This window comes from Dermacentor albipictus, chromosome 1 (assembly GCF_038994185.2).
Source record: "Dermacentor albipictus isolate Rhodes 1998 colony chromosome 1, USDA_Dalb.pri_finalv2, whole genome shotgun sequence".
Lineage (NCBI taxonomy): Eukaryota > Metazoa > Arthropoda > Arachnida > Ixodida > Ixodidae > Dermacentor > Dermacentor albipictus.
The window spans coordinates 213,848,164-213,863,102 of record NC_091821.1 but is presented as its reverse complement, the minus strand read 5'-3'; the positions used below and the strand labels follow the sequence as shown (position 1 = coordinate 213,863,102).

General features: G+C 45.9%; 1 protein-coding gene and 1 long non-coding RNA gene across 8 annotated transcripts in view; one reads left to right on the top strand and one right to left on the bottom strand.

Annotated features, from left to right (window-relative positions):
- LOC135900084 (puratrophin-1-like) overlaps positions 1–14,939 on the bottom strand; it is a 716,878-nt gene that overhangs the window by 141,527 nt on the left and 560,412 nt on the right. For all 7 annotated transcript variants that reach the window (XM_070530832.1, XM_070530837.1, XM_070530833.1 and 4 more), the window contains one exon: positions 309–429. In XM_070530832.1, coding sequence (XP_070386933.1) covers positions 309–429 — 121 coding nt within the window. The remainder of the gene's footprint in view (positions 1–308; positions 430–14,939) is intronic.
- LOC139054178 (uncharacterized) overlaps positions 4,720–14,939 on the top strand; it is a 28,657-nt gene continuing 18,437 nt past the window's right edge. Inside the window, exon 1 of the long non-coding RNA XR_011511059.1 lies at positions 4,720–13,212. This is a non-coding gene — a long non-coding RNA (uncharacterized lncRNA). The remainder of the gene's footprint in view (positions 13,213–14,939) is intronic.

Here is a 14,939-nt window from a genome sequence, read left to right as displayed (position 1 = left end):
ATGAGCAGCGCTCTTTTACCACCGAAAGATTCTTCGACTATGGAATGATGCGCCAGAACAAGGCGTTGCTTTGATAGCCTTTTTTTTTTAATGGGACGCCTTTTTCAACACACACACACACACACACACACACACACACACACACACACACACACACACACACACACACACACACACACACACACACACACACATATATATATATATATATATATATATATATATATATATATATATATTCAAGTGACCACGACATACAATTATGTACGTAGGTATACATGTAAGTTATGCAAGATAGGCATACTTACTTTGGTATTGTGTAGAAGTACATCAACATCTGTGCCAGCTGCGTTGGCGTCAGTTCAGGGACATCCTTGAATGCTGAACTGCTGATAATAGCTATGCCCCTTCCGTTTACATCCCTGCATCCTGAAAAGAAAGTGAAAAAAAGGAAGAAGAAGATGGTAAATAACTTCGTTTAAGACGGTGCTTTACTATAACACTATTAATAGGTACCTCTCTTTTTTTTTCTTTGTTATATTTAGCGTGGGTGGGAGCGCTTTCGATGTTTGCACTTCTTACAGCATTCATAATATAAAGGTTAGTAAGAAACTTTTACAAATGATAGTTCTGCGTATGCAACGCAGCAGAATTTAGACTGCTAAAGAATGTGTGCCAACAATGTGTGGCGAGAAATTTAAGTATTTCAAGTAAAAATTATCGACAATATAGAATAATGTACTTGTAATCGCTTACTGCGATGTACGGCCTGTCAGTAGTATGCTCTCAAACCGCCAAACTACCAAGCTATACAACTGAACTACAACAACCGCCACTGCCAAGCCTTCGTATCGTTCAGTCGTATGCTACTACGAAGCTAAACTCTTCAAGAAAAACTTGGTCGAGAAAGAGCTCGCGATTGTTTTATGGTCACAAAATCAGGCCAGGGAAAACGCTACGATTCTATTCCAGTGATTTTCGCGTTTCATCATTGTTTCGAGCGGCGCTCAGACTGACTACATTATCATCACGATCGGCCGGTCGTGGGCGGTGGATAATGAGAAAGGAATAGTATCGAGCGAAATGAATTGTTACATTATATCGGCCTAGCTTATCGCTTCGTCGCTCACCATTGTCATAGCAAATGCTTCCAGTTGTGGTAACTACGAGTTCCCGGTACCGGGGGTACCATCTCTGAAAACTGTCAAATTCCGCCACATTGTCGGATTTGCGATCTGGTCAGCTCTGATTTTGACCTGCGACGGCTTCCTTGATTGGGTCGAAATGCCGCCATTACAGAATTCGACAATATTGTCACGAAGGTGAAGAAGCAGACTGTAGTGAAAACTTTGAGCAATGAAAACTAACTGTTTAATGGGCGAACCTGTGGCCCCGAAAAACAAGCGACACTCAATGCACAACGACTGCGGCGAGCACACTCAGCGATCGCCGAAAATCTGGTCCGCGGGTCAAGCGCGTCGCCTTTTATACATGACTCGTCGGGGGTGTTCCAGCGTAATCGCTGGTGTTCGCGTGCCTCTCCAGAAAGTACTACACAATTATTCGCGTCGTGCATACAATCAGGTTACGCAAGGTTCTGTGAAAACACACAACGGACAGAACCATCGATAACATCCGAGAAACTTCCGATACATGCAGGCGCGTCCTGCGCCGAACGATAACGTTTAAAATTTGTTAGCCGGTGAAAAGCGGTCACCGGAGTACACATGCAATCTGGCGGAATTCGACAGTGTCCAGAATAGTATATACTCCAGTTGAGGCGCGCGCTGACGATTCAAAGCGATAATGACGTAAATCACCACCTCAGAATTTATTCGTTCTATCTTTTTATCTGCGAAACTGAAGAACTTAGAAGAGGATAGTTCGTCCGTGAGCAGATATTTATGAAGAATGTCGTCCAGGATGAAAGAAAAAAGCTTTAAAAAGAGAATTTTTGTATTCCTTCGCTGGCCCCCGAGTATGTGACGCCGTGACTTTTCTGTGGCGTCCACGAGCTTTCGCTGGTGCGACCATAAGGGGCCCGGTTGGAAGGGAACGTGAAGCGTGGCCGCTGTAGAGCCGGGGTCCCGGAGAGAACGTTCCAGAAAGAATAAAACCAATGAAATACAAGCTGCCATGCCCATCATGAAGGCGATGGCCGGCCGATGTCCAGGACGGGGCAATCTCCGATTCATCGCATCGCGCTCGTGCATGGCCGCTGTCGAGAGGCGCGTTCACGCCGGCTACTCAGCGTATAGTCGCGCGCGCGCAGCCGATACGAGACCAGAGAAAGAAGGCTATCGGCTACGCTCGCGAAAGGAACAGGTTGCCCATAAGGAGCCAATTACACACTGGCACGCCGCCGTCAACCCCGTACTTTTGCTAAAGACCGCGCGGCCAGCCGGGCTCGGACTCTCATTTTTCAAACGCCCTTTTGAAACTCGTTCCCCCGCGCGCGCGGCCCGAGCACTGCCAGGTTGGCCACGGCGGGCCCCGGGGAGGCCCTCCCCGACGGGACGCCGCGCGGGCGTGCCTTCCTCCGCCGGCGGCCCGCCAGTGAAACAAAGAGCAAGGCGCGACCCTGTATCGCATGTCCGCTTCTCCCAGGCACTATGGCGCGTATTTACCGTTGATTTAGAGCGCGGCTGGGCGCACTTGAAAAGTTTGCGCAACGGCGTAAGTCATCAGAGGGACGGGGCACAAGCAAGGAGAGAGCGGCGGCCCCCCCTCCCCCTCCAGCGATGTAGCCGCGCTCCCCGAAAAAGCCGCACCTTCTTCGTGAAGCCTACTCTCCTCTCTCTTCTTCGGGATGGGACTCCAGTGGTAATCACAGAACCGGGACCGTCATTATTTATAACATCGACGGGGAGACTCGGAACTCAGTAACGACTTGGAGGGACGCGTGTTGGGAATTTCTAATTTAAGGTCCCGCCGGAGAACTTGCCTTTGCCGTCGATGGTGACCCACCTTCGGCTCGGGGTTCAGGGTCACTGTTTTATGGGTCGACCAGTGGCGGCTTAATAAAAGAGCTGCTTGCGTTACGGCGGTGCGGGTAGTCATTGTTAGTGCCTCTGACCCATTTGCCTAGGGGAGAGAGTCTCGTGCGGAATCCACCAGGAGGTCCCCCCTCGGGGCGTGCTAAAGAAATCCGTGGACTTGCCGTTGCCAAATTATGCAGCGCAGTCGGTCAAGTTTCCGTTGTCCAAAACAGCGCATAATAATGTGATAATTGTTCACAAGGAAATGAGTTAGTGGTTCAGGAGACATGATGAACCCGAACGAATCATTTAAGTTTGTCTGTGTTTTATGTGACCTCTTATGATTGGTCTTTAGTGCGTTTGTCACCTGAATTCCAAGTTATCGCTATCTTTCTTGTTCTTGTAACATTTCTATTGTTCATTGCTGTCCTTTTGTTTTCTGTATGCATCCATCCTACGTGAAAAGGAGTAGCCAGCGACCGCTTCAAGGCGTCATCTCGTAAATATCATGAATAAAAAAAAAACTTGACTGTGTGGTCTTGATCAACCTGGGGTTTTTTAAGCATCCATGTATAGGAATGAACACGGAGGCTCCATGGCAGAGTGGTGAAGCAACCCACGGCAAGCACTATGTTTAGTCTCGAAAAAAAAAGAGAGGGGGGGGGGGGTGAAGTGTCTGAGCAAAAGGTGTGAGGACTCAACCGACAGGTTTAGTAGGATGCAACAAAAGCTGTAGACATGCGATCCAGTCCTCACGCAGATAACAAGTAACTTGCCTTGTGCGTTTTCAAACGAGACTGAGCCTTTATTGTTCTTTAAGTGGTAAAAGCGTACATCGTTCACGGACTCATCATCTGAATTAGGCTTCTTACATTAAGAGCTCTTGTATATTCAGCTTTAAACTGCCGGCAAATCAGTTCTTCGCTTTAATGCTGCTCCTATTTCACCATTTCAGCGATGTCAATCTGCGAGGAGATAAAAGTTCAGTGTTGCACCCAAAATCTGACTGCTAAATTGAAACAATAACAGGGTTTGGGGAGCGGAGGCGACATGAATCATTGTTATGGTCATAATGGTGAATAATCTACTGGCTTTGCTTTCTTTGTTGTTCCACAATCCCCATCTTCATTTGCACGTTCAAGGTGTATTAGGATAGATATTTGCAAATGCGATACTCTCGTTCAGAATGCAAACAATGCTGCCCAGTTAGAAATGAGGGAAATGACAACAGCCAGTGCACAGCGGCATAAATATTATATTCCCGCGCGCCTGATGTACTCAGTATCAAATGGGAAAGTATGAGCGCTATACAGTTCTCGGCATATATATAATAAACCACGGACACTTCAAAGTGCCGCTTTGACTGTGACCGACTTTATAAAGGTTTCAGCAAGCGATGTGACATATCAGAAGGAAGGAAGTAGTCACGAAGCGAATTGGTAAAGACAACAGCTGCAGGCCCGTCATTGACACAAACGCTGTGTATGGATCTGTGCGTGAAAAACAAACCATCACTTCTCTCTTACCGCAATCTGCGGCAGACTACGTAAAGTCTAACAAGACTGACGGCTTCTCAGGCTGACGCCACCCGCCGCCTCCATTCAGGAGCTCGCCGAAAAAAGCACAAGTTAAAGCGTTTGCGGGTCACGCCGCCTGTGCTAGAAACAACGCGCGATTCACTGAAACGCGATGACGGAACGTAAACGCCGCCGCAGCAGCCTTAGGGCCGATTTACGCTCAAACCGCCCATGGCCGCACGCCGCACCGCAAGCGAGCGGTTCGCCAGTAATGGCCGACGTGACGTCACGAGAGGCGGTCGTGAACTTTCGCCTCCGTGCGGCGGCCGCATAAACATGGCGCTGGTTCGAAGCGAAGCGGAGCGCGAGGCCTAGACCGCTAGGCTGCCGCGGCAGTTTGTTTTTTGTGTGATTTATTGTGATCACTGCAAGAGCTATTCAGCACCTGCAAAGCTATTTGTCTAACACAACAAGCAGCTGTACTCTTCCTGACCTCCTCAGTCCGTGCGATCGCCAAAGGAAACAGACGGATGTGTGTTGTGTTTACGGGAGGGTCGGAAGTTATGGAGCCGCCGATTTCGTGTGTTTTGCCGTTTTTTGCATGTGCATTACAAACGCGAAGCCCATCGTATACACCTACATTCTAAGCATGACACTAGTTCGGTACGCGGCAAAATGAAAAGATTGCGATCGCCCTCCTCAGCATATGGTGTTCGTAGGTGTGTGTGCGCGCTTCATCGATACGAAGATTGCAAGTTTGTGCAGTACTGGCTTGTGTTTCAGAAGCGATGGCACGATGTGTAGCGATGAGCTTCATTATTGCCTCATCGCAGTCATTCGTAATGTGCTGTTTGTGTCTAGCTTCGTTTGAGCTGTTTTGCGGGCTGCGATGCGCATTGGTGACCGCGAACACGTACATAACGTTCGAGCGCTAGGGTTCTTACTTTTACGAAGCGTAAGTGTACTGTGATATGTACGTGCAATGTGTCGCAGTGGTGCTAGGTGTATAAGTGTTCGTATTATGCAATATGCATATGTTCTCAAGTGAACAGTGCATAAGCTTTGCGGGCGAGTTTTGGTTCCGGCCCTTTCTGCCTCGTTCACGTATCTTGTGTGTTTTTCAGAAGTTATTTCTGTGCTACGAAGGTGTTTATAATCGGTGAGGGCAATATAAGGAACAGCTTAAAAGTTACATGAGTACATGCGCGCTGTCGTGAAATGTGGACGCGCGTGTGCACTGTTCTCATGAACGCAAATTTCGGGCACTCTTCATTTTTGTCATATCGACATTAGTGTAAACAGCGGAAATCCTGAGGCGTATTTCTAGATTAAGCAAAGTATACATTCTTATACTGAGAGATATGAGCGCCTTGCATGTGCAAGAAATTCAGCTGCTTGTTTCTTGTTAGTGTCTGAGTACACACTGTTAGTGCCAACACCAGTGACACAGCATGATAAGCATATAATGTGTGAAAACTAGATACTTCATTTTGATTCTTGACAATTTGCATTTTTTGATAGCAAGCCATATGCATGTAACAAAGCATGAAGATTACAACACAACTGGTATGGTCAATATATAATTCGAGGATTGTAGCAGAAGAACTTAAAGAATGCGGACACAGAAGGAACGACTATAGTCGGATACAACTTTAGAAAAAATGGGAGGCCCCGCCCAGATGACCAAAGCGCGATGTCCGATTGCCTCCGTGACTAAAATAATTCCACTAAAAAAATTGTGCTCCTGAAACGCGCAGTTTTAGGTATAAATAAAGACTTCTGTATTTGATAACTGGTTTAGTAGAGCTCTCATGTGCTACAGCACATGCCGGATCGCGACCGAAAAATAACCCCTTGCCATCCACAACGCTGCCCGTCGTCTGCTCTTTAGCTTCATTGCAAGTGACAAAAGTAGAAAGAGCAGCTTTGGCTTTTGCGCTTCTTTGCATGTACACGGCACATTTACTACTCCTGTTCCGAGCTTGAAATGAATCAGTTGCTATTGAACAAGTACTTATATAAAGCAATGCATTTATCGCAACCATTACAAACTCAAGATGCTCGGTGTCAGCGAAAGCAGTGTTCAAGGTGAGGAGGGAGGTCAAAGCTTCGCATATTTCGGGTGGCAAACTGTTGATGCCCTCGCAAAAGCACCCACAAAATGCGGAGAAAAGAAGACGCAGCACAAAGTATGACACATTGTGCGCACCGAGGTCGTGTGCACAATTTCTTTCGCCGCAACGAGATACCGACGGTCGAGAAGATCACTAACGAGTTCTCAAAGCGTATATGGTGTTATGTTTTTGCCCTGGGATTTGTCTGATGGAAGGCCAGTGCTATGGTGTGCAACATTCATCCCCGCATGGTCCGGGTACACGACTACGTGCACGGCTCGGGTTTCCCGCAACTGCACGGCGTCCACGACGGATGCGGCCACCGGATCACGGACTGCTATTCGGCCCCTCCCCGTGCCGGCAGCAATGCAGCCCCCTCCCGCCTTTGTTCGGCAGCGCCCGCACCACGAACAACTCCCACTGTGTTTGGGACGGTTTCCAAAGGAGGGCTGTGTTTCGACCCTGTGCCTTACAGTTGGTTCCCTTTGTCCTATGCGGGCCATAAAACTTCCCTGACGCACCATTCTGATTGACCGCCAGATCGGCCTGACGCCACAGCGCGGTTTGAGAAAGTGCCGGCCACTGAGAGCGGCGTTAGGACCACGGAGGCTACCCAGACCCTCTCTCTCTCTTGACCTTGTTTCGTCCTTAGGGACTGTCTGGGGAATCTGTGGACTGAGGGGTGTTATTTAAGCAGCTTGCAGCTGCTCTGTTGGTCTCTCTCCTGATAACGACGACAACATGTAAACATTGTATAAAGAATTCTTCACCGAGAAAGCTCTCCTCGTCTCTGACTCTGCGTGAAGTGGGGTCCAGACCTCCTGCCAGCCTCACACACCTCGACACACGCAACAATGGATCTCCCATCACTGAAGCGGTGCACTGTGCGTCGCCTGCTTGTCGAGATCTAATTCAAGCACGAGAAGAGGAGCCGCAATTCGCTGCTGATCGACCGGGATGACATTGCAGAATGGCGGAATCTCTACCTTCGTGACGTGGAGCGCTATGGGCAGAAGGCCGAAAGATCTTTTTCCTGGATGAGACATGGGTGACGGCGGTACACACTGGGTCGATCGTGTGGACAGACATCGTGGTGCAGAAGCGCGGACACCTATACGCTCGAGCAAATGGCCTGTCGACGGGTCTACAAGAACCTTCTGGAAAAGGCCTGTGCCTGATTGTGACGCACATTGGCAGCGAGGATGGCTTCGTCGACGGCAGCTTAGATATATTCCAAGGCCATAAAAACAAGCGACTACCACGAAGAAATGGACAGCAATCACTTCGAGGGATGGTTTAATGACGTTTTGCAGAAGTTGCCTGCTGGTAGCGTCATTGTTTTGGGCAATGCACCTTACCATTCCCGGCGAGAAGAGAAATAGCCGACAACAGCTTGGAAGAAAGAAAAAATACAGGAGTGACTCAAAAGCAAGAACATCACCCACAGCGAAAGGGTGGTTAAAAAGCAGCTGCTTGAGTTGGTAGCATCTGTAAAGCCACGCTTCCTGAGCTACATCGTAGACAATGCAGCTGAAAGAGCCGGCTGCATTGTACTCAGGCTCCCACTGTACCACTGCGAATTAAATCCTATCGAGCTCGTGTGGGCAAAGGTAAAAAATGGCATAGCTGCGGACAACAGAGACGTCAAGCTATACACGGTCTAATACGTCTTGAGGGAAAAAATTAAGCACATAATGGTGGAAGACTGGAGGAAGAAACTTCACCATGTCATGGACCTGGAGGCAAATGCAGGCTTGATACGTCTGGAAGTGACCACATCCAACCCATCATCATCCAACTGGGTGAAGATGACAGTGAAGAAAGCGACTCCGACTGCGAGCTGTCCGGCATTGAGCCACTGGATGAAGCATAACAGCTTCTTATTAACGAAAGAACAGCCCTTATTAAGGCTACCAAAATATTGCCGGTGGGTTCGCAGCAGCTAAGCATTCTCTTGTGACCTCTCAAATAAATAAGCAGTTCATTTGATGACATATTCCTTTTAATGGAAGCCCAATTCTGAAAAAGCAACGGCCTGCACAGATCGTGCTCAATATAAGTATTGGCACGGAAACGTGCTGAAATGCTGGAAAATCAGAATGCAAATACACTTGTTAACCCTGAATAACTGTGCAGCCCAAAATGCTCATTCGGGCAGCCACTGTCCAGCTTCACACGAAAAAGCAGTAGTCAACGTGAAAGTGACAGCCACACCAATGCGCACACCAAAGTACATTTGCTTTGCGTGCAGTTTCGCTGGCCCTACTCTTATTTCCAGCCTGTTGAGATGAATAATGCCAATGTCAGAAGGCCCAAAATACTCTATTGGGCAGCCACCTACGAGCATTATGGGCCCTGTGATGAGATAACAGTCGTCAGGGCATGCTTGAAAGGCACCTTTAGCATCTGCACTTCAAAGCGCAGCCATGTCGTAGCCATTGTAGGTGAAACAGTAGCAATCAACGCGAAATTGTCCGCCACTTTTAGCCGTTTGCATGCAAAAGCACACTCATGTGGTCGCATTCTTTATCTTGGTTATATGGCTCAGACAAGTAATGTGGACAAGAGAACAATTATCAAACATCATTAGCTTAGTTAGGCCCCTAATACTCATTATGGTAACTATTAATATTAGTAGTCGAGGGCACGCTTGAAAGGCACCATTAGCAGTTTGCACGTCAAAGCACAGTCAAGCTGTCGCCACTATTAGTGAAACGGCAGCAATCAACGCGAAAATGACAGCCACTGTTGGCAGCTTGCATGCAAACACGCATTAATGTGGTGGTATTGTTTATTTTGGCTACCTGGCCCAGGCAAGTAATGCGAATAAGAGAACAATTATCAAACATTATTATCTTAGTTAGGCTCATTATGGCTCATTATAATACTCATTATGGTAACTATTAATATTAGTAGTCGAGGGCACGCTTGAAAGGCACCATTAGCAGTTTGCACGTCAAAGCACAGTCAAGCTGTCGCCACTGTTGGTGCAACGGCAGCAATCAACGCGAAAATGACAGCCACTGTTGGCAGCTTGCATGCAAACACACGTTAATGTGGTGGCATTCCTTATTTTGGTTATCTGGCCCAGGCAAGTAATGCGAATAAGAGAACAATTATCAAACATCATTAGCTTAGTTAGGCCCAAAATACTCAGTCGTGTAGCTATTAATAGCAGTAGTTGAGGGCACGCTTGAAAGGCACCATTTGCAGTCTGCACATCAAATCGCAGTCATGCCACAGCCATTGTTGTATTTGTTTATCTGACCGGGCAAGTAACACCAATGTTAGCACAATTATTCACCCTAAATAGCTCTGCTAGCATTGTTTGTACTAAAAAATGCTGAGTGAAGTTGAATGTGTTTTATTGAGGTAATTATTTAATTCACAAGCCATCGGCACAGCGATGGACGGCCAGATTCAGACAATGACATATATGAAGTAATAAATGGTGAAAGTTGCAAAAGCTCTCAGTGCACTGCTTTGCCGGGCTCCATTCACTGGAAGATGTCTTTTTCAACGATGAAAGCATCAGACAGGAAATGATACCCCACTGCACAATGTTATTCATGTCGAATATTTTTACCATCATATGTGATGGGCAGCGAAACCGTCTGTTTACTAAGACTGAATGCATGAAAAATGCAACAGCATAGCAAGGTGTTGTTTTGCAATATGCAGCCTTTCATGTGCACTTCTGGCGAGCTGCCACATGCACTGATGCATAAACATGAACAGAAGTAAGAGGCAAAGTTACTGTGCAACCCACATGACGCTTTTAAGAAAATGTATCTCTAAACCTTCTGTTTTCATAGGCGATCAAAATTTGTTTTGAGCAAGTTGGTTAATCACATTGCAGCAACAACACAAGAAGCAAGGACAGAAAACACAGCGAGTAGGCAGATTGAGAAGACGAGGTAGACCAGTGAGACAGGTTTTAATGAGATGGAAGAGGCCAGCCCTACAGTGTACAGGAGTTAGTGCTTTGAATGAGATGGGTTAATGAAAATGTGTAAAAAGACTTTGCGAAAAAAAAAACTAGCAAAAACAAATGCTAATATAAAATAAAAGGACAGAAATAAGATTAAGCGCAAACACGCATGGTAGCAGGCACCTATTCACGCACAAACGCGAAAGCTAAGAAAAACTCAAATTTAAAGAAATGTGGGAAATTTTAAAAAATTGACAAACGCAAGAAAACATGCACACATTTACGAACAGACGCGGGTAGAGGTATTATAGGAGTGGGTTCACAAGCTGCTGTGCCTACCTTCTCGTACCTTTTTTTTACCGCTCTCTTAACACTGTCTTGGGAATTTTTAATCGCAACATATCACGAGAATCGAAAAGCAGCGCGAAGCTATTTTGTGGGAAACCATATCGAGCGCTGGCAACGCAACTTGTGCGTGACTGTGCCATAGCATGCATTCTACAGCTTGCGTGCACGGTGAGCACTGGTGGAAAGCAATCAATCGACGGTGCTACACAATGCTCGAACACCACCGTTAGACGCTCGGCTATCTCACTGCTGACAATGATCGTTCATGCTAAGTTGATGGCGAGAAATCTTTGCGTTGGAGGCTTCTTTTGCAAATATTTTCTGTTGAGACGCTCGTAAGTTTGTTTCATGCGTGCACATTTTTCTCGTTTCTCCTGAGAATGGTTTTGCTCCATCGCTTCACCCCGTCAGACGAGAAACACAGACACTACATGAACACGCACGCTGCTGACAGTAGGCACCAGACTTTGGCAAACTTTTCTCGTCGTAACTCATAATTTCATGAAGTACAAGTCCTTAAAAGGAACGACGATAGGTTAACTCAGGAGATCCTTGAGGCATTCGAGATAAGTAAAACAGGAGCGTAATGTGTAAGCACACTGTCATTGGCCTTGACAAGAAAGGAAGTCACCTTTTTGAGACAGCCTCAGATGTATAAGAGAAGAGATGTGGCGATGAAATCAATAATAGTGGGAATTTCAATCAAGAAATCAGTTGACAGTGCAGCTGCGTACTCGTCTAGTCGTTCCTTCTGTGACCATGTTCCTTAAGTTCTACTGCTACAATCCTCGAAGAATAACCAAGTAGCCCAGTTAAACACCCTTTTGTCAATATATGATATTCTGTTGGCAGCTGGAACATCTAGTGTGTATGTAAGTGTTGAAACCATTATTTTAAGCTGTTGATATTGCATAAGGATGTGGGAATATTTGAAACTTTGTAATTATGCATCAAATAGTGTCCTGTTCGATTCGGTGGTCACTTTTTGTAACAGTGAATATATTTTTCATACGTATCAGGCATTTCAAAATGCCAACTGCACCCACATAAATACTAAATTGCAGAAAAGTACGGTAAATTTTCACCATGACAGGCGTGCTATAGCCATAAAACATGAGAACTTGCGTAGAGGAGCAGGCTAGGTCACTCAGGCAGCCACACTTTACAGGCTCTACAGTGATCATTTGCATCCTCTGAAGAGCCCTGTGCATGCGAATAAAGTACTTGCTTGCTCGTAGGCTCAGTTTGTGTTTTTCAAATACAATACTTAGTAAGGTACTATACTATTACAGAAACTTGCTAGCTTCAAAAATACAGGGATATAAACATCAGTTTATGTTAATTGTGATAATGGCTATTCATTTTTAGAAAAGTATTCGATCTAATTTGCTTCTTGCACTGTACTATTCGGTCCTGAAAATCCTTATTTGCTCACCTCTAATATTGCATTATTTTTGTGCTGTCTTTCACATGTGCATTGCAAACAAGACTCACATAGATGTGCACTCAGAGCATATTACATATAATTAAAGAAAATTTCCCAGTGGGCTAGTTGGTTCGACATAACGCTGTTGCGCAAAGTGACGAAGGGACAGGACTTAAGAGAGAAAAACAATGCACGACACCCGAGTGCAAACTAACAACTGTTTTATTTTTCGGAAAATGAGACCTTCATATAGCCTACTCGCATGTTCAGGGATGTTCTTCCCAGTCTAACCACGCCATCTATTATCATTCATTAAGCTAATCTCTTTGCTGAGTGATATAGATGGCACATGGGGTCATCTTGATGTTGTAGGCTTCCATGACTTCTTTTTCTTTGGTTACTACATTTCAGCAAGATCCCCATCCTGTGGGAGATACGGCATGAAGCGCAATGTATGGCCAGGTCTCTGGGTGCTTGTGTCAGACTGCAGTTGTATAGATGGTCGCACAGTCAATCATTTACGCATCTGCCTGTTTGGTGCATGTAATCAGCCCCACTTGTCAAAGATATCTTGTAGACCATGTCTATCGTGCATTCAGTCAATCCTTTAACGTGGTTTATAGTGCATGCATTCAGGGTATTCCTTTCGCTGGTCATTCCATTTACTTTTGAGCACATTTCCTTTAGCTTTTGTCGTGCTGTGAGGACCACTCGTTCGCTCGGTTAAACTGAGCGAACGACTTCAGCAAAAGATGAGAGCAAAGGCAGCATGCAGTGGGAGATTAAAAAATCTGCAAGTGAGAAGAGGCATGAGGAGGAAAGTGGATAAGAAGGTACAGCATAACCATGAGGCAGATAAAGGAGGAGTGTATGGCAAAAGTGTGCGAATAAAAGCGAAGTGCAGTGACGGTAGCTACGAGATGGTGCCAGAGTAGCACGCAATGTCTGGGAGGTTTGTTGGCGATGGCTTCTGTGAACCACGCCCACGCATCACCCATGCGCTGGCTCACGCGATCTCCAGATTGGCAAGGCAGTGGCGCCACACTTCGCTCCGTTTGCAACATGCCACACGAGACCGATTGTCATTGCCAGTGAAATGACAACACATGTAGAGCTGCACTAAAATCTCATATTAGGGAGTATCGTAATTGTCTGTGATTTTTTTCTGTCAATTGCGTATGCTCTGCAGTAATAAACATTGCAGAAACATCGCCGGTTGCTTATGCTCTTATGCCTCTCAATATAGGTATTGTATCAAAGCAGATTCCTTGCTTTGTACACGTTTGTTTCCAGAGCTGTCTCTGCACATTTTACACTTTATGAAGAGGGGATACTAGGAAACAGCTTATAAGTTATATCATTGCTCCACGCATTGCAATTATTCATTTTGTGCTAGGTGTCGTGCTGTAATGTAAGCTACGCAGATGCTCCTTATGCAATCTTTTGCACATGTGGCGACACAGCAAAACACCTTCTCTGCCACTGCCCAACTGTTGCATATCTGTACACGTGTACATGTGTGATAGTGTTTCCCTTTCTGTCATGCGGGCCATATTGCGATCACACCACCCTTGCTCACTATGTGTATATAATCGTTGGCCGCCAAGCTGTGGTGTACTTTTTGTCCTATATTCCTTGGCTGTCATTCTGCCACGTTAAGTTGCTGCCATGCAATAAAACATGTTTCAAGTTCAATCTGCCTCTTCGTTCACGGAAGCCCTGGAACACGACACCAACCTTTCATGCTAACAATTTGTTGTGTGAGCTGTACTCCATCTCAGTAGTTCCTTGCCGCACTGGGGAAGCTGCAGGGCTCCTTAGTTAATAGGAAGGCTGAATGCCCCTCAAGGTGTCTTCATTGCACCGCACCGTCTGCTCGGTGTCTGCTTTCCATCCTGTCAGTACATGCTCCATTGTTGGAGGATTGACGAAAAAAATGTTTTGACGCCATAACCAGAAGCTTTGTTTACATGCATGCGACAGCAGAGCTTTGCTTCACCTGTACACTTTCCCTCCATTTACCTCGCAGCCACCTTAATAAACAGCAAGTATGAACGCTCTCATAAATGTTCACTTGCGGCACAGCATCTGCTCGGCATCTGCTCGGCATCTACTTGCTGGAATGAAAGCAGTTTAGGAAATAATCTAAAGCTCTATTTTACTGACTGCAGCATTTATCATGGGTGCGAAGAGGGTGTTGCGACAGAAAGCCTGTGGTGCAAATTCAAGGAAATGTACTAGGATGCTGATCAAAAGTTTTATAGGTGTATAGTGCAAAACCACATTTACATACAGGAATGACATGACACTGGTCATAACTTAAAGCAACGGTTCATGGGGCCCACATATATGGGCACATAAACGTGATTCTCAATGCAAGTTTGACTTGATGTGATAGTCACTTTTCAGATAGAAGTGACATGATGACATACTGGTAATCAATGCCTGTTATTTCTTTGTTCCCACAATGATCAGTTGTATAATACTTGTTCTCAGATACAATAACGCATCTCTGAATCATAGATATCACATCCCATCTGCCCTATGCAACTTTGCCTCATGAAATAGGAAACTCGTTGATATAATCAGTTACGGATTATGCCAAAGTGTTATGCTGTTTCTTGC